Source organism: Enoplosus armatus, chromosome 18 (assembly GCF_043641665.1).
Source record: "Enoplosus armatus isolate fEnoArm2 chromosome 18, fEnoArm2.hap1, whole genome shotgun sequence".
Taxonomy (NCBI): domain Eukaryota; kingdom Metazoa; phylum Chordata; class Actinopteri; order Centrarchiformes; family Enoplosidae; genus Enoplosus; species Enoplosus armatus.
In genome coordinates this window covers 2238401-2257364 of record NC_092197.1, presented here as the reverse complement: position 1 = coordinate 2257364, position 18964 = coordinate 2238401, and the positions used below count along the sequence as shown (strand labels likewise).

At 41.9% G+C, this 18964-nt stretch overlaps 2 protein-coding genes across 2 annotated transcripts; both read left to right on the top strand.

The window, feature by feature from the left end:
* Positions 1 to 2085: 2085 nt before the first annotated feature.
* Positions 2086 to 10456, top strand: rph3aa (rabphilin 3A homolog (mouse), a). The gene is made up of 15 exons (XM_070924409.1): positions 2086 to 2201; positions 2306 to 2435; positions 2808 to 2891; positions 4057 to 4219; positions 5318 to 5503; positions 5644 to 5850; positions 6104 to 6183; positions 6634 to 6708; positions 6875 to 6984; positions 7071 to 7197; positions 8016 to 8069; positions 8682 to 8833; positions 9403 to 9484; positions 9583 to 9679; positions 10323 to 10456. Exons 1-15 carry the CDS (start codon positions 2086 to 2088, stop codon positions 10454 to 10456), a joined length of 1797 nt encoding a protein of 598 aa, XP_070780510.1.
* A 2454-nt stretch (positions 10457 to 12910) lies between these two features.
* Positions 12911 to 18588, top strand: LOC139301584 (group 3 secretory phospholipase A2-like). The gene is made up of 7 exons (XM_070925019.1): positions 12911 to 13519; positions 14551 to 14683; positions 14788 to 14922; positions 15502 to 15857; positions 15947 to 16076; positions 16549 to 16659; positions 18333 to 18588. Exons 1-7 carry the CDS (start codon positions 12991 to 12993, stop codon positions 18586 to 18588), a joined length of 1650 nt encoding a protein of 549 aa, XP_070781120.1. The 5' UTR covers positions 12911 to 12990.
* Positions 18589 to 18964: the final 376 nt, after the last annotated feature.

Sequence of the window (18964 nt, the reverse complement as noted above, 5' to 3'; positions counted from 1 at the left end):
GTAAATGTTGTGACAATCCGTCCAATACCTGTGCCTAAAACTGATTAAACGCAATCAATAAGAAGACATTTGAGACAAGAGGACAGTTGGTCTCATCTACACTGAGGATTATAAAGAGGTCATTCTCTTCACTAATAAATAGAAGAACTATTTGAATAGAAATAGTGGCGGCAATAATGGTCAAGCTGTGAATGCATGTGAACGCCGGTAGATGAAATCCTGAAGCAGCAGAGAAGCTATTCAGGTCCTGTGTCTGTAGCCTTCAGGGATGTGGCTCATTACTATGCAAGCAACAAATATAGCTACCTTGATCAAATCTTGCATAACTTAATGTTTTTGCAAAATAGGTACGCAGGCTTCTTTATGGAGTCTCCGAATACTTCAAAGAGATGGCTGGAGCTTGGTACACACGAGCAGAAATGTGAGCAGGGAAAGAAGAGTCTTTGCTGTAGGGCGTGAAGACAATATACTGACTCTCCAAAACAAGTGTCTTTTGTTCTGGGAAAAATCAAAACTCAAATTCCCTCAGTTACCTTCGAATAATTGATGCGTAAAATGAAGTAAACAGGGGTCTTAACTTCTCACCTCGCTGCCGTGATGTGAAGGTGTACTCCGGGGCGTGTCAGTACACTGTGACGTCACTGCTGGGCGTAATATTTAATATACTTGATGTAATATTTCACCTTCACCGAATACAGCCATGATAACAGAGGAGATCGCCTGCATGGCCAAACATTAGTATCGACAGTCTCTCTCTACTAAACAACAACAACACTTGCCCTCAGTTCACAAGCTGACTGCACTTGATTTGCACTGGCAGGAGATTTGCCCTCAGCTCTGTCAGTTGTGATTTTTGAAGGCAGTTTCTGGAACCAGCAACACTTGTAGGTCAAGTTCAGTGTGAACTACAGCAAATCACAGTGCTGCTGGTCCTAACAAATGTGTCAGTGTTGACTCGTTGTGCGCTTAGCTTGCTTTTTAAAAAAAAGGAGTTTCTTTATGCTCTGATTTTGCAGCTTTGCTAAAAAAACGCAAACTTATACTCTTTGGCTTAAAAACCAGTTACAAGTCATTATAAATGATCAGCATTTAAAGTAAAAACGTAAAATCAAACAAGTCTCTTTCTTAGTCGGGGAATGAGTCCTTTCAGAGTTAACTGTTTATTTTATACCAGACTATAAAATCTCATAATCAGTTCTATTGAATAACATATTTTATTATTAAGTAAATAATTAGTTTCCAGTTTAAATGATCTAGTTATCTCTTTCAGAACTTATAATCATGACTTGAAACGACATAACGAGTTGACTAAATGTCCAACAGATGGTTTACTTAACTCATCAAATCAAGTTATTTAGAAACATCGTTAGTTTATTAGCTTGTACTTCCCAGCATGCATTGCATTAAGGTTAAAATTCTCCAGAGATCCTTCTTCTCTCTAACATGATGGAAGCTGTTATGTCTTTTTATATGTGAGACTCAAGACGATCAAGTGACAAATGAAAAATGGAAGCTCTCTCAGAGACTGAATACAGAGATTTGAGTCAGACTAAATCAATAAAAGTAAAAAATTCTGATGTGTGAAGATGTAAAATAATATGTTTCTCTAAGAATCTGAATCAGAAGCAGGTTTTTATCGCAAGTAGTGTTTGTTTTAGTGTTGTGATGCAAAATGGCATGAATATAAAACAATTAAGAATACGTAGAATACATATGTTCTCAAATGAAGAGCTGCACACGTCTGATTGTCCCTCAGGCCGGTCGTTTGAGACGCGTGAACAAGACGCACGACATACGCTTTCAGATGACTACGTTACAGCTCAGACTTGTATTATCAGGTGAAGTCATCATGTAAACCCACTTGTGTGTGTGACAAGTTCTGCAGTTGCTCAGTGTTGCTTTCAGCCCCACATGTTTCCAGCTGTGCTCCTTGTCCTCAGATTTTAGTGTCTCGCTCTCCTGAGTTATGCACTTTTTGGAGTTACTGGCCTTTTTTTGTCCGAGCTGCGTTTTCACTTTGCATGCCACTTATACTCTCTGTGGCTATTTCTGTGTGTGTGTTTCGGGTTCAGGATTAGGTGGACGATGAACATGCCTGGCGGCCCCCCAGGGGAGGAGCTCACGGATGAGGAGAAGGAGATCATCAACAGCGTACTGGCTCGTGCGGCCATGATGGAGAACATGGAGCAAGAGAGGATCGGGTGAGATGGAAAACGGTGAATCACATCCCAAAGACGCTCGCCGAGTTGAGGGAGTTCTGCTGTGAAACCTGTGCCAAGTTTGTCTTATTTGCATGTGTTCTCAGGCGTCTTTCCAGTCGCCTGGACAACATCAAGAAGACAGCGTGTGGCGACGGACAGTCACACTGTCTGCTGTGTGGGGCGTCTTTCGGACCACAGGGGGTCACAGCTGTCCTCTGTGTGCAGTGTAAAAAAGTAGGTGGATATCTGGATTCTTTCTGTCTGAACAAAGAAAGAAAACAGACACTTGTTCCCAGAGGATGTGAGGACTTCTGTTTACTACATTTCCTATAGTGTTGCGTGGGTCACAAGAGGTTTCCTGTGGCGTTAAGCAGCCAGTGGGCCATATGCTAACTTGTTCTGACTCACACTGTGTATTTCCTGGTCTTATGCTTCACATTCTGCTTCTTATTGCTCTCGATAGCTAAATCGAGGTTAATGCTATCTGAACTGTAAAAATATATGTGCTCCGTGCACCTGCCATCAAGAACTAAACCTGTGTGTGTGTGTGTGTGTGTGTGTGTGTGTGTGTGTGTGTGTCTCATGTATGTATCTGCCTCTTTGCAGCACATGTGCAGCAAATGTGGGATTAGTAGCAACAGCAGGACGTGTCCTGTGTGGCTGTGCAGGATCTGCAATGAAGCCCAAGAGGTGAGGGGAAGGCGAGACGAAGCACAGAGAGGGTTAAATGAAATCCTGGCGCCAAATTATACCATTATGTCATTCAGAACAGGAGCTTTTGTCACGATATGAACCATTTTCTAGCTTTTAGACTCGTCTTTTAGCACAGAATTGCATTTCACTGTCCAGCGACCTGGAAAATGAACTCCCATTGACCCCTTCAATATCCAAAATGAGCACTAGGTAATGATTTATTTTATTCAAAAAAAAAATACAGATAGTATTTTGATTAATATAAAACATGAAGAATACAGTTATACAATGCTGCTTCGATGATGGCGCTGTGTTTGTTGAGGTCTCTGCCTCGGGGAGCCCAGACTCTTTAAATAAATGCTCTCTCCTGTCAGTCACACACAGAATAACTACCCTGTAACGCTGCAAACACAAAGTCGTCGTGTGTCTGTGTCATGAAATACAGGAATGAAGAAATAAACAGCTTTTTCACGTTGTCCCATTATCATAAAATATTGATTATAGCCGTTTTAAAGCTGCACTTATCAATATTTTTACATTAACAATGGATTGAATATGTAATGTGACAGGAGTCTCTAGTAGTGATGAACCCACAAAGAACTTTTATTTTTGCAGCTCTAAAGAGCATTTTAGCCTCTTTCAGCTCATTGTTTTGGTTGTGTGTTCATACACCACCTGCAGCACCAAACAGCACACAGACAAAGCGACCAGGGTTGCCAGATTGGGAGGTTTTGGGTTGCATTGTGTGCTGGTTTCTAAACACATTAAATATTACAATATATTCAAAATATATTCCTTAGTTACACGAACACATCCAGTCACTCTGCAAAACTTTGACACGACATAATTTTCATTCGTTCTGCTGAGAGGAGATGTGAGCTACCATCATCATCATCATCACCACACGACCTCACGTGTGTTGACATTTTAAATCAAAATAAAGTTATTGTCGTTATTTGAGCTTTCCCTTTATTCTTTCTTTATTTTTAAGGCAGAGGGCATTAGCAACTGGCTGGTGAACGGCTGCCCCCCAGGCCTCCCCCTCTATTCATACACGATCTTTACACGCGTCTGTGTGTTTGTAGAACAAGGGTTACAATGTGTAACCTCAGCTGACACAGTGCATTGTTGTTTTATCGGCGTTCTCTGTGTGTTCCCGCAGGTACAGAAGCGTTCAGGAGCTTGGTTCTTCAAGGGGAGGGACCAGCAGGGTCTGCCTGCCCCCCTCCCACTGTCCGGACCTCGACAGTCCAGCACCGAGAACGGTTCTGGTCCAGCAGGCCACGATGGATCACAGGAACCTGCAACACATCATCGGCAACATGGTACTTTATACATAAAGATTCAGTTTCAAACGATCTGCGAACACACCGAGATAATCATTAGAAATGAGATATCAGCTGGTTACGTAAGTACAGTTAAAGTGGACACATCAAAGTAATAGTAATAGTAGTGCCGGTTGTAGACAAAATACACATCTACATGGCAAATTATAGTATTCATGTTTCATTACAGCACAGTCGCCACAATCGGTCACAAATGTCTGGTGGTGTTACAGAGTGGTTCGTACAAAGTGTCACAAACACAAAGTGTCACCAACACAAAGTGTCACAAACACAAAGTGTCGCAGTCCGTTAGCGCCTGAAAATAAACACTGGTGTCACTTTTGACCTACATTTTGAAATTTGAAAGTCGTGCAGAAATCCTCTGTGCATCTCTCTCTCTTCCCGCCTCAGTCGAGCAGCTGCACATAATGCAAATTTCTACTTTATTTACTTTAAGATATCTACTAGATCTACTATCTACTAGACTTTGCGTCGAGTAACCTTAACCCTTAAGTTTATGAATGTATGAAAGAACATTTACTCAAGAACTAAGTACAATTCTGATGTACTTGTACTTGAGTATTTCTGTTTGATCCTACTTTCTGCTTCTACTCCACTACATCTATCTGACAACTCTAGCTAAAAGTTACCGATTCAGATTATTAAAACAAAATATGAATCAAGTAAGAAATTCTGATGTATTATTATGGGTTAAGATACCCAGCAGTACATAAAGTCAATAAAGTGAGCTCCGCTTTTATCAGCTGCAAGATTAAAGTGATGAACTCATGATTGCATCAATGATTATAATCCGATAATATTATTTAGATTATTCTGAAATGGGCCATTCTGCGTAATAAGTACTTTAAGCACATGTTGATGCTAACGCTTTTGTACTTTTACTTGAGTAAGACTTTGAATGCGGGACTTTTACTCGTAACAGAGTACTTTTACACTGTAGTATTGCTACTTTTACTTAAGTAAAAGATGTGAATACTTCTTCCAGCACTGAGTGATAGTAGCAGAAGTAGCGCCTGTGGCTGCGGCATCAATCGTAGCCGCTGCAGCGACAGTGTTGTTCTTATTGTGTGTCCTCAGAGCTCAGAGCAGAGCCACGGCAGCAGCAGTCCTGTGCATCCAAACAATGGGAGCAGACAGCAAGTACAACAGCTGACAGCTATAATGAGAGTCAGTCCTGTCCAGCAGCTGTAATGAAGACCGAGAGACATGTGTTAGCCTCCAAACCACCTCGGGCTAACACACAGCAGGGTGCCCCCACCTCAGGTAAGGTAGCGCTGCTCCTTCTAAGAATAAGTCCAACGCTGCAGGGCTGCGTTCAAAAGATTTAACGTCAACATCAATGTATAAAAAGACAACACTAATTAAGTGCTGATTTCTGAGTCGTAATGTTGCTCCTGCTGCAGATGTGGAAAACAAGCGCTCAGAGCGGGAAGACATGGTGTCTCCTCCAGCTGTGGAGGAAAAAAGACAACCTGTTGTCTCCAGTTCACGTATTACCGCAACCAGTAATATTCCACCTGTTAATCCACCGGTCAACAACCCCGCGCCCCCAAGACCCCCACCGGATCGGACAGAGGACGAGGACAACGACTACGACTCAGATGACGCCAGTAAGATTTTAACCAAACTCCTGCTTTATAAAATGAGAATGCGTCTTTACCAATCGTAGATGTTTACTTACCTTTCAATAAAATAAACTCCTCGTGTTCCTGCAGCTGTAAGAGATGCGAGCGATGAAGAGTAACAAATCAACGTTCATCTGTTTTAGAGGGAAACTGGTTTCTCTAACAGGAGACATATAAAAGTTCAGGTTCCATTTTTGTCTCAGATGTTTGACGTGTTCCTGTGTTTTACTTCTTGCAGCCACCCTGGGGTGTCTGGAGTTCAGTCTCCTTTACGAACAGGAGAACCACGCTCTCCACTGTTGTCTTGTTAAAGCTAAGGTAAACACATGTTCACACACGAGACGGGACGGGACGAGACGGGAGAAGACAAGACCTGACAAAATACGACTAGATGAGACAGGACAAGACAAAACAAGATGGGACAAAGACAAGACATGACAAGACGGGACGAGATGAGACAGGATGAGACAAGATCAGACAAGACAAGACATGACAAGACATGACAAGAAGGGACGAGATGAGACAAGACATGACAAGATGGGATGAGATGAGACAAGATGAGACAAGACATGACAAGATTGGACAAGATGAGACAAGACAAGACATGACAAGATTGGACGAGATGAGACAAAATAAAATGGGACGAGACAAGACGAGACGGACAAGACAAGTTGAAACAAGAGGGACAAGACAGGAAAAGACAAAACGTATATATATTAGAGCAGCACCTCATGCTGATTCTTTCTGACCAGTATTTTTGTCTCTCAGGGTCTGAAGCCAATGGACTCAAACGGACTCGCTGACCCGTACGTGAAGCTGCACCTCTTACCTGGAGCCAGTAAGGTACAATCACGTTCATTAGAAACGTGGTGTTGACGGTTGGTCCTCTTGAGCGAACATCTCGATCGCTGTGAAATGGAGCTATTAGCTTGTTTGAAGCGAAGCAGTTTGAGGTTTTGACGAGCGCCGGTTCCTCAGTGATGTCCTGTCTTGTGTTTCTGTTCCTCAGTCTAACAAGCTTCGCACCAAGACACTTAAAAACACTCTGAATCCCGTGTGGAACGAGACGCTGGTCTACCACGGCATCACTGATGAGGAAATGTCACGCAAAACTCTCCGGTAACAACAACCAGTTCCTCCTACTGTTCATTGCACCAATTACATAAAGGTGAGAGAGCCTCACGAGGCGCACTGTCTGTCTTTAGGCTTTCAGTGAGTGACGAGGACAAGTTTGGACACAATGAATTCATAGGAGAGACACGAGTTGCCCTGAAGAAACTGAAGTTTAACCAGAAGAAGAACTTCAGCGTTTGTTTGGAGCGAGTGATCCCGGTAAGCCGGAGAACAACACTGTTAACGAATGTACTGTGAAAGCAAATTTAAATTTAAGGGTCACGACTTAGGAACGACTTTCTACCCAAGAAATCGTCTTTCTGGAAATGTAATTTATTCATGTTGTGAGCACCACATAGGGACTCGAATTGACCCCCATCGTACATGGAGGAGGCAGAAATCTCAAGACCGATATCTCAAAACCAAAACTTACATAAAACTTTCCATAAAAGTGGAAACATTTGAACATCTACACCTGTCTTGAAAGGTCCAGCTGATAAGTTTGATAAGAAGATGGAAAGCACTCTCATGTCTGTATGCTAAATATGAAGCCAGAGCCGGGGGAGACAGTTAGCTTAGCTTAGCTTAGCATAAAGACTGGAAACGGAGTGGTTACGTGAGGTACTGTTTCACGGCTGTGACCTCCTGTAGTCTCTGCTGGTTGCCTGGCAACCTCACGGTGATGGCAAGATCGCAAACGCCCCCTGAAACCACAAGTTGATTATTCAAAGATATAACGTGTTGACTGGTGAGCGTTTGAGGTGCTTGAAGGTGACCGAGCCACCTGTTTCCAGTCTTTATGCTAAGCTAACTGCCTGGCTATAGCTTCACATTCGTCGTACAAATATGAAGCAAGAAAGGGAATAAGCTTACTTCCCAAAATGTTGAACTACAATGTCTTTTCATTGGTTTAGCTGCGTAGATTCCTTGCATATTCAATTTTACAATTTTTGCTTTTGTGTTTATAGAGAGTAAAGATAACAGTGATAATGACGATGATGAGGATAATGGTTCTCACTGGTTTGCTCTCTGTACAGGTGAAGAAGGCTGTGGGAGGATCCGCACGTGGCATGGCTCTCTATGAGGATGACGTAAGACCCTCAGATGGAGGTCGTACTACTGTGCATTGGACTTTTCTGCTGCTGTATACATGGCAATTCAAAGAAGTCCACTTAGTTTGTGTATATTTAAAAAAGTAAAAGTTGAAAGGAAGAACAGCAGATCGTATCTTACCTGTGTCAATGTCACAAGTCTATCCTACTAACAAGTGTTGTGTGTCTCCAAAGCCCGATGTGCCTGCGCTACATGTTCCTTCATCACCATGAACACACACACTGTCCTGCTGCCACAAATACTCACTAGAGCACCAAATGTGGATTCATCCGCCGCTGAAAATAGTCCCCAACAAATGCTCTATTTCCTCCTGTTTGTTTGATAAAAACTACAGTGACCAGCTGTCTTTTTGTAGTATTTGCTGACGCTAACCCTATTGCATAATAATATACATTTAGATAATGCTGTACTTAAGCATGCACATTATCCTCCATTAGTAGATATTATGATAATCACTTTATAATCCCTCCAGATATGTGCACAGGGAAGAAGAGCATTAGGATCAGCAACATTTGATACCATTACTTGTGGTTAGGGTTAATGTGTGTATATATGTGTGTGTGTGTGTGTGTGTGTGTGTGTGTGCGCAGCTGAATGAAGGTGAGGATTCAGAGGAGAGGGGTCGTATCCTCGTATCGCTGATGTACAACAGTCAGCAGGGTCGTCTGATCGTGGGCGTGGTCCGCTGCGCTCACCTGGCTGCCATGGACTCCAACGGATACTCGGACCCATTCGTCAAAGTGTACGTGCTCCGTTCACCTGAATCGAAAAAACAACGATGTCTCCGGTCGAAAAAATTGCTTGTTTGTTTTCTTGCTGAGAGTTAGATGAGAAGATTGATACTGCTCTCACAAATTTGAAGCTACGGCCAGGAGGCTATTAGCTTAGCTTAGCATAAAGGCTGGAAATCGGGGGAAACAGCTAGCCTGGCGCTGTGCAATCCACCTAGCAGCACCTCTAAAGCTCATGTTTGTTTTAATTGCTGTAGGCTAGTTGTTGTTTTTTTAACCTTTGGACAGAGCCAGGCTAGATTTTCCACCTATTTCCTGTCTTTGTGCTAAGCTAAGCTAACCGTCTCCTGGCTGTAGCTTCATGTTCAACAGACAGACTTGAGAGTGGTATCTGTCCTCTCATTTAACTCTCAACAAAGAAGTGAATAAGCATTTCCCAAAATGTTGTAACTATTTATTGAAAAGAGAATAATTTTGAATTAACTATTGGGGGACATTGTCTTCCTGCCATTTAGACTATAAATATTATATGTGTTTACTTATAGTATGTCTAATTATTTTATACCCTTTTGTGCTGTAGATGTCTGAAGCCAGATATGGGGAAGAAAGCTAAAAACAAGACACAGATTAAAAAAAAGACCCTCAATCCAGAGTTTAACGAGGTCAGTTCTGTCTGTTGCTTTCTCTTTGCACATACTGAACTTTACCGTCCTCTACTCACCCAGATCTCAGTCAGAGATGTTTCATTGTTGTGTTTCAGGAGTTTGGTTATGAAATAAAGCATGGTGAGCTAGCAAAGAAAACCCTTGACATCTCAGTCTGGGACTATGACATGGGAAAGTCCAATGATTTCATTGGTAAGTGTGGATATTGTCTTCATCCAGTACCACCTTTTCATTTTGTCTAACACTTTCGTTTATGACTAAAAATACAAGCAAGACTAACGACATCTGTAGCAAACGTTAACATGCTAACAAGTAACAACAGTTAGCAACCTGTTAATTATATCTGCTTAACATCAACATGTTAGTGTTGTTCCTGTCAATATGTTAGCATGTAGATGTTAGCATTTAGCTCTGCCACTGGCATGACTGTAGAGTCCTGTACATTAGCATTAGCCATGCTAGCTGCTTGGCTCAAGGAATGGCAACGTAGTTCTGTTGGTCGGTCCACCATTTCGGAGATCTTCCAGACATTCATGTTCCCGTCAGGATGATCCTGTAATAACTGACATTCCCGTCAGCCTCGGCTGTTCTGTGTTTTGTGCTAATTACAAAATGTTAGCATGCTAACACACTAAACTAAGATGGTGAACATGGTAATGTACCTGATTAAAAAAAGCAGCATATTAGCATTTTCATTGCGAGCATGCTAGCTTGTCGACATTAGCTTTTTGCTCTAAACACCACTGTGTCTAAACGCAGCCTCACAGAGTCGCCAGCGTGTCGCCCTCGTCGTCTTGTTTACATGCTAATGCTTAACTTTTCTGTCGGTCTCCAGGAGGATGTCAGTTGGGCATCCAGGCTAAAGGAGAGTGTTTGAAGCACTGGTACGAATGCCTCAAGAACAAAGACAAGAAGATTGAGCGCTGGCATGTTCTGCTAAATGACAACACTGTCCAGTTTGAGGATTAAGACGTCTTCCCCTCTTCTATTCATTTTCTTTCTCTGTCGTTCTCCCCGTAGAATATTGTCTTCCAGTGAACGCGGGCAGACGGATGTTATCCTCTTGCTTTTTATGTTGTTTGTCCCAAAGTGCATTGTGCAAGCTACATTACCGACAGCTTTCAGGTGACCAACATGGATGTTGACTTTGGGGCTCTTTGTAAAAGTGAGTGACCACTAAACAAAATCACTGTTATCATATCATATACCTTACCTGACATGCGGTAATGATTGAACAGAGCGATTGCCATATTGTACGGAGCAGATAAAACCCTTGTAGTCATTATTATCATTAAGACAGTATGTTGTAATGAAGTGTGCCTCCACGCTCAGAGGGAATTCCCAGTTTTCTGTCTCTGACCCCTTTTCCCGTGTTGATCTGTGCTCCCGCCATATGAGATCATGCAATGTATTATCAGCTGATCTGTGTGACCACGTTGTTTGGGTGCTTGCATCACCAAAACGTTAATTTCTCTTGTGTTATTGTGCATAATCACTGTGCAACACGCACATGTTACATATTAAATGGGTCACTTGCAGATGTTCGGTCACCGAAATGATGCGAACAAACTCACTTTTTTGTTGTTGCCGTGAAATGCGTTTAGTTTTTTTGATACAGGAAACATGTTGGTCTCGCTGTCACCACTTCATCACCTCCGCCTGTGCATGTGTGAGCTCTCAAAATGCTTCTGCATGACATTTTATTATGAAGAACAAATTAGATTATGCAACGAAAGCGCAAGTTCCAAACAAAAATTCAAATTTGAGATCGATGAATTTGAATGCCAAGTTATCAGATCTGCACAAGTGTTTCCCTCTGTATTCTTATTGATGCATGTCTGAACTCATGTTGTAGCACACGTGGCTAATAAATAAAACATCATGGCACTCCCTGCCTGCTTGATGTGTGTTGTGACATGGCAGAAAACTTTGTCTGAATCAGGCGAGGTTTGAACCAATCAGCTCGGACAGACACGCAGCTGAGAGTTTTGTGAACTTTGACTTCTCTTGATAAAACTTGCCTTCTTGTCCAAGTAGGTAAAAGTTTACAGACTTACACTCTGGAAAGGCTGTCCTTGAATTTGAGCGAAGACATAATCTACCGTTCTCATCAGTAGTGAGGTCCCATGTGAAGGTTAATCAAAAGATAGGCCTGACAGGAACCCAAACACTTACATTTGACCCCAAAAAAAAAAGACAGATCAATACAGCCGATCTGACTGAACCCCAAGTCCTCCAGCAGACAGCAGAACAGAAAGAAAAAACTTGTGAATGTGCAGTAGCTTAGAAATATGGCTGTAAAACTCAGGTCTGCACCTGATCAGGACAGAAGAAATATAACAGAAATCAATACTTTACTGTCAGCATGACGTTTTACTTTGAAAAATCAGTGCTTAATTTCCTTCAAGAGTCTAGTAACAGGTTGTAAAGTGATGTGACGCTCAGAAGCAGGTTGTTCTGATGGATCAGTGGTCTAAGGTAATAGTGCCCAACCTGGGGGTCCCAAGAAAATCTGAGGAGTCAAAATGCTTGAAAGAAAAAAACATTTTTTTTTATAGAGAAATGTTTTTGTTTGGACAAGTCGACAGTGTTAAAGTTGGGAACCTCTGGTCACACGATCTTAAAACAGCACTCCACCAGTTTAGCATTGCACTCCTTTAACTTTGTCAGACTCACAAACGACAGTTATGAACAAAAAGGAACAAAATGGATGCAGCTGAACCAGAGACATCATTGTTTTTTATTCAACACATTCTTCTACCTTGTCAAAATTTGGTTCCTACATTACCCACAATGCAACTCGGCTGCTAACATTCCTGTCTAAGACTGGGGTTTGTTGCGCCAGTGGCGGCTTCTGTGGCCTGAAGCCTGCAGCAGAGAGCAGGAGTGGGCTACAGATCTCTGGTCAGCTCGCTCCTTCTTTCTAACTCCGCACCAACAGATTGTTTTCACTTTCACACTTCAGGTGACCTCACGCGGGTCAGTTCAGTAGTTCTCCCCGACACCTGTGGACGTGAAAGTTGTCTGTTTGATGAACGGTTAACGATATTGCAAAGCACGGCTGAAATAAAATCTGAATTTAAATCCCAATAAATAAGATCTCATCTGACAGAGCCCCCACATGAAGAGGGGCCTGTAAACAGCAGATATGGTGAACTGTCCATCATCAATACATCAGTCACAGATTGATGGACCTATTTGACTTGTGTGTGTGTGTGTGTGTGTGTGTGTTGATCAATATGCCATGGTCACTGTTACTGATGTGCCAGAGAGAGAGAGAGAGCACTGGCAGGTCACGTGATGCGGTCTGATTTGGATGTTGCGTTTGTTTTTGATCCACCGGAACACCCCCGCGCGCCTCCTCCCGTTCTCATTTAAAACCGACCTGAGGTCTGTCAATCTGTCATTAAGTCCCGAGAGAGTGAAGCGGTCGTTTCTTTGAGGTTTCAGCTGTAACGCACTCGTGTCCTCTTCCATCCAGCCGCTGTTCCGGACGCGCCACCATGACGCGCATCGCTCCTCTCGTCGCGGTCATTTTAACATCCTCTCTCCTGAGATGGACGGAAGCCTCGATCCTCTGCAGCCGGACCGAAGTGTTGCCTACCGGAGAAGTGCGCTACACTTTCCTCCGGCAGGCCTCTCCATCTCTGCGGCTCTACCACAGCGCCTGGTCCGGGGAGCGCACTCTGCTCAGCTGCGCCTGGAGCGACGACGCAGCAGTGATCCAGAACTATTTCTCCGCGTGCCGGGAGCGCGCGCAGGAGTTTTCAGATCAGCCAGATGAACGTGTCGATGTGCAGTCCGTGTTTGAGGCGGAGGGACTGTGCGTCTCCATGGAGGCTCCGCATGGACACGTTCATACAGGGAAGAAGCACGCGAGGAGCGCTGAAAGTCCCACCGAGGAGACTCATCAAGGTCAAGCTGAAAGGTCAGAGGTCACGAGAACCCATCACCGTGTGAAGCGCGGTTTCATTGTACCAGGGACTCTCTGGTGCGGATCTGGTAACAAGGCGCCATCATATGCAGATTTGGGTAAGTTGTTCCACACTTTACTCTCAGTTAGTCCATTAATGGCCTTGATCATTAAGTGGTTCCCAATAAAAACCTGAGAGAACGCAAAAAGATGTTGATTTCTTCTTACTTTGCTCGAATTTTGCTTCTTTCACGTGAAACGCTGGAGACTTTCCTCTCTTGATTTTTATTTTGGGCTGCATCAATAAAATTGACTTCACTCTGTAATTAGGAGACACTTTTAATTTTAATTTCAAGCAGTCAAGAGTTAAAACAGCTGGGGACCACTTTTGTAAGGTTTAATAAAGTCATGCAAAAGCTTCATAATTTTGTTTATATGTCACATAAAAGTCACATAAGGGAAACCCTCAGGACAGCAGAGGGGACACTGGACCTGTAAAAGCCTAAAGAGACACTCAGCAGAGTTCTGCACCTCCATGAAGCTGAGGGACTCTCAAGAGACAGATTTGAATAAGAACAGTCATCAGATATCCTGTTAATAAAGTTCAAGCTTTAAAATCACTGAATCCGACATTTCTAGTGTTGAATCCATTTCCTGTCTCCTAAAACTTTTGAAAAGCCTGTTTTTCTTCTTCTTCCCTGTCTTCACCGGCGCATCACTGCCACCTGTAGATCCGTAGAAACCATTGGCAGGAGTGTGTATTTTATCATCTTCATCAAAAATGAGCACCGTTAATTCATTTTCTCAGGCTTGACGAAGGTCCTCCAGAACCTCAGAAGAAATCTTAAAGCTATGTTCCGGTGGTTTCCCTTTAACTCACTGATCCAACGATCTGTTTTCAGTTGCCACAGTTTGCCTCACTTGTTCCCAAAAATGTCATCTATGTAAACACATTTTGAAGTTGGGTCAATAAATGTCTCATGATGCAGGAAAGAGTGCAAATATCAACAAACACACGTCCAAAATATAAACAGTGTGAACAGTTCGGACCGTAAGTTGCTCGTATCCCACGTCGTCGTGGTGGTTTCATCAGACTGGAGTTGTGGTAATGATCTTGTACTTGGTCTGAACTCCCTCTCGCCTCCTGCAGGTGTTTTTGCACAAACAGACAGCTGTTGCCGTGAACACGACCAGTGCAAAGACACCATCCTGTCCTTTCACTCAGAGTTTGGTGTCTTCAACAGCAACATCTTCACCATGTCTCACTGTGACTGTGACAACAAGTAGGGACTCGTGACTTTAACTCAATGACATGTCAACTCATTTGTTTTCTTTGATGCTTTTTTAAAAAAAACAACTTATGGAACCAAAATGATCCGTGTTGCAGGTTTCGCAGTTGTCTGACGGAGGCGGGGGACAGCATATCTGATGTAGTGGGATACACCTTCTTTAACCTGCTGAAGATGCACTGCTTTGAGTTCTCCCACCGACTCCAGTGTACTCAGAGAAACTGGTTTGGAATGTAAGTAAAGTTCTGATTCATGTAATAACACTGTGGTGTACAAATTAAAAGAAAAAGATATTTTCTTGCAGATAGTTTTGGTTTATTTGACCATGTTTTGGGATATCTGTCTCTGAGATTTGTCCGTCCACTGTTGAGACTGATAGATCTAAAGAAGAATCTTTTTAAAAGCAGAAATCACTACTTGGTTGAACCTTTATTTGCTTTCATGCTGAGAGTTCGATGAGAAAATTGATACCATTTCTGTGAAGCTAGCTTAGCTTAGCATAAAGACTGGAAACAGGGGGGAACAGCTAGCATTCGTTTTCTTTGTACAGATTAAGCAAATTAGTTATAGCAATAAGTGAACTTTAGGGGTTGCTGGTAGGGGACAGAGCCAGGCTAGCTGTTTCCCTGTGTATCCAGTCTGTATGCTAAGCTAAGCTAACCAGCTGCATGTTATGGCTTCATATTGAACGGACAGACGTGAGAGTGGTATCGATCTTCTCGTCTAACTCTCAGCAGAAAGGCTAATAAGTGTATTTCCCACGATGTCAAACTGGTCCTTTAAATTACTTCCACCTCTGTTGTGACGTCCAGGTGCAAAGAGACTAAAATGGCTCTGTATGCTGAGGTCCATCCACCAACCCTCTACGAGTCTCCCAATCCAACAGAGGTCAGCATGAACAGCTCCATCCTAAACACCACCGAACCAGCAGAACTACTGGAGAGCAGCACGTCAGACCCACAGCTCTTCTCCATCACTGCTGCAGCATCCACAGTCCCTACAGCTCCAACCAGCCCCCCCTCTGCCTCCATCACCCCCGTTACCACCTTCACAGTCACGAGCACATCAGAGGGACCTGCGGGACCAGTACCTGAGAGTAGAAACGATCTGGAGAACACTTTACCTACCAGGAACAAAACTCTGTCTGAGCTGGATGCTGATATCACAGGTATTTGATATCGTACATATCTCTCCAGCAGATCAGTTTATATTTCTACACGACATTTATATTCACGATGATGCGCCCCCCCCCCCCAGGGAAGCAGCTGTCATGTTCTGTCTACAAGGATCTTGATGAGTGCACCGACAAGATCCTTCCCCAGCAGCAGAGATATGGCCTCCACAACCCAGAGGCCACAACACTGTACCACTGCAACTGTACCGCCAGGTAACTCAACAAACCCACGCCAACATTGAACATTTTGATTATTTTTTGTCTAAACACTTACATATCCAACATATTTCATTGGCGGGGGCACCTGATCCGGATGATATTTAATGACGTGGGAAGTGTCACACCATGTCTAGATTACACAAATTTACTTAACCCCCCCAGAGTAAATATTTAAGGTGCTGTTTGCAGAGTATATATGGTGATAATGGTGCACTCACCTGTATTTCTGTGTGTAGACAAGCCAGACATGGTGTTGTTTCATAACACAAAACAAGCAGCGCACACATACACTCAGGTTACATAAGGTGTAGAGGTTCTCTGGATCTGCACAGAAATGATGTTATGGCCTTTGACGTGATGATAATCTCATGTTTGCACACATGGACTCTTTATCTGGTTTGCTTTTTTGCCTTTTTTTTTGGCATGTCTGTCTGTCTGTCTCTGATGTATTTGTCTGTCCTTCCAGATTATTCCACACTTTGGCCAACCAGAGACAACTGACCAAAGTACAGGCTCTTCTGCTGGGACATGTGTCTCAGGCCTGCTTCCTGCCAAAAGCCTGCACAGCAGGCAAAATGTAAGTATACAAACGCGGACATAGAAAACACGGAAACATCTGATGATTGAACTACTTTTTGAGTAATAATAATAATAATAATAATAATATGATCACTCTGTAGAGCAGCGGTGGAAGAAGTACTTGGATCCTTTACTGAAGTAAAAATACAATTACAACAATGAAAAAATACTATATTACAAGTAAAATGTAAAAGTCAAATTTGAATTCCTACTTAGAGTAAGTTAAAGTACAGAAGTGTTCTGGAAAAAAATGTCCCTTTTGACTGATATTATTATATACAGTGTTATTAGATTATTAATACAGAGGCATCAATGTTAAAGCAGCATTTTACTGTTGTAGCTGCTCCAGGTGGAGCTAGTCTTAACTACTTTATATACAGTTAGCTAGTTTTAACTGCTTTATATACAGTTAACTAGTTTAACTACTTTATATACAGTTAGCTAGTTTAACTACTTTATATACAGTCAGCTAGTTTTAACTGCTTTATATACAGTTAACTAGTTTAACTACTTAATACACAGTTAGCTAGTTTTAACTGCTTTATATACAGTTAGCTAGTTTAACTACTTTATATACAGTTAGCTAGTTTTAACTGCTTTATATACAGTTAGCTAGTTTAACTGCTTTATATATTAACTACTTTATATACAGTTAGCTAGTTTAACTACTTTATATACAGTTAGCTAGTTTAACTACTTTATATACAGTTAGCTAGTTTTAACTGCTTTATATACAGTTAGCTAGTTTATCTACTTTATATACAGTTAGCTAATTTAACTACTTTATATACAGTTAGCTAGTTTAACTACTTTATATACAGTTAGCTAGTTTAACTACTTTATATACAGTTAGCTAGTTTTAACTGCTTTATATACAGTTAGCTAGTTTATCTACTTTATATACAGTTAGCTAGTTTAACTACTTTATATACAGTTAGCTAGTTTAACTACTTTATATACAGTTAGCTAGTTTAACTACTTTATATACAGTTAGCTAGTTTTGTCCAGTGGTTCCCAACCTAGAGGTCAGGCCCCTCTGAAGGGTCTGTGACATGATTAATGGGAGAGGAGAGAAGAAACAATAAACACAATTCTGCTGCACAAATTTGCATTCATTTTGTTTAACTTTTCTCTAATCTTTTATAAACTGCTCGATAATTTTACCTTCTTGGGCCCAGAACTTTTAGAGGGGGAAATGTCTCTTTTGTGGAAGTGAAAACAACTCACAAACATCTGAAACGTGACAAGGGGCCCCCAGATACTATGGGGTCATAAGCCAAAAAGGTTTGGAACCACTGGTTTAATCTTAAACAATGTGTTTTATTATAATATTATTATTCAAATATTTTCATTGATTTTGAAATATATTGTACAATGACGGTAGTGCTCAAAAAATATGATCAACATAGAAACAGATTATTGCTAGGCATTACAAACCGTAAGTGAAATACTACTTCCATGTGTTTTATTGTGCTTATTTATATTTTTTTTATGTAAAATCTCTCTTTTATGTAAAGTCTGCAAAGTAACTATATCTGTCAAATAAATGTAGTGGAGTAAAAAGTACAATATTTCCCTCTGAAATGTAAGCAGAAGAATAAAGTAGCATAAAAAATAAATAGGGTACTAGTTTTAATTATAGCATCACAAAGCGTCTTCTTTGTTCAGCAGCTGCACAGCAGTTCTAGTGACAGCAGAGCTTCCTCAGCTGGACCAGCGGGGCGGTGCAAACATGGAGGAGCAGCGCCATCTACAGGCAGTCCAGCTGAAGGTCAGGAGGCCAAACAGCAGGAGAGCAAAGAGAAAAGACAGAGCAGTCAGGCTTCACAAACTGTGCCTCAGGATGGTCCGAAACTCAAACAACAAGACCAGAAAACATGATCAAGATGCACGTCGGCCAGCAGTGAGACGGAGACAGCTCGTCTGATTGTGAATAGTATGGAGAGTCAATGTGTTCAATATTCAGTAGATAAATAAGACATCACCAAATCATATGAATACATACAGATAAGATAAATAACTGTGAAATAATTCAGCACATTTTCTTCTTTGTTTCAGGTCATTTTCATTCCATTCCAGCACTTTTTATGTCAAAGTTTCCTTCTTCCAAAATCTGTTTTTATCCCACAACATCCTACAACCTTTTTCCTGGTTCAAGTTTTATATCATCACGTCACTTTTCACAAAGTCTTTGTCTGTCAATCAAAGTAAACGGGGCAGAGACAGTTGATCATTTTCATTTGATTTGATTTGTTTATGGATCAACAAAACACACCACTCCAAGGAATAATATGTTAAAAGTG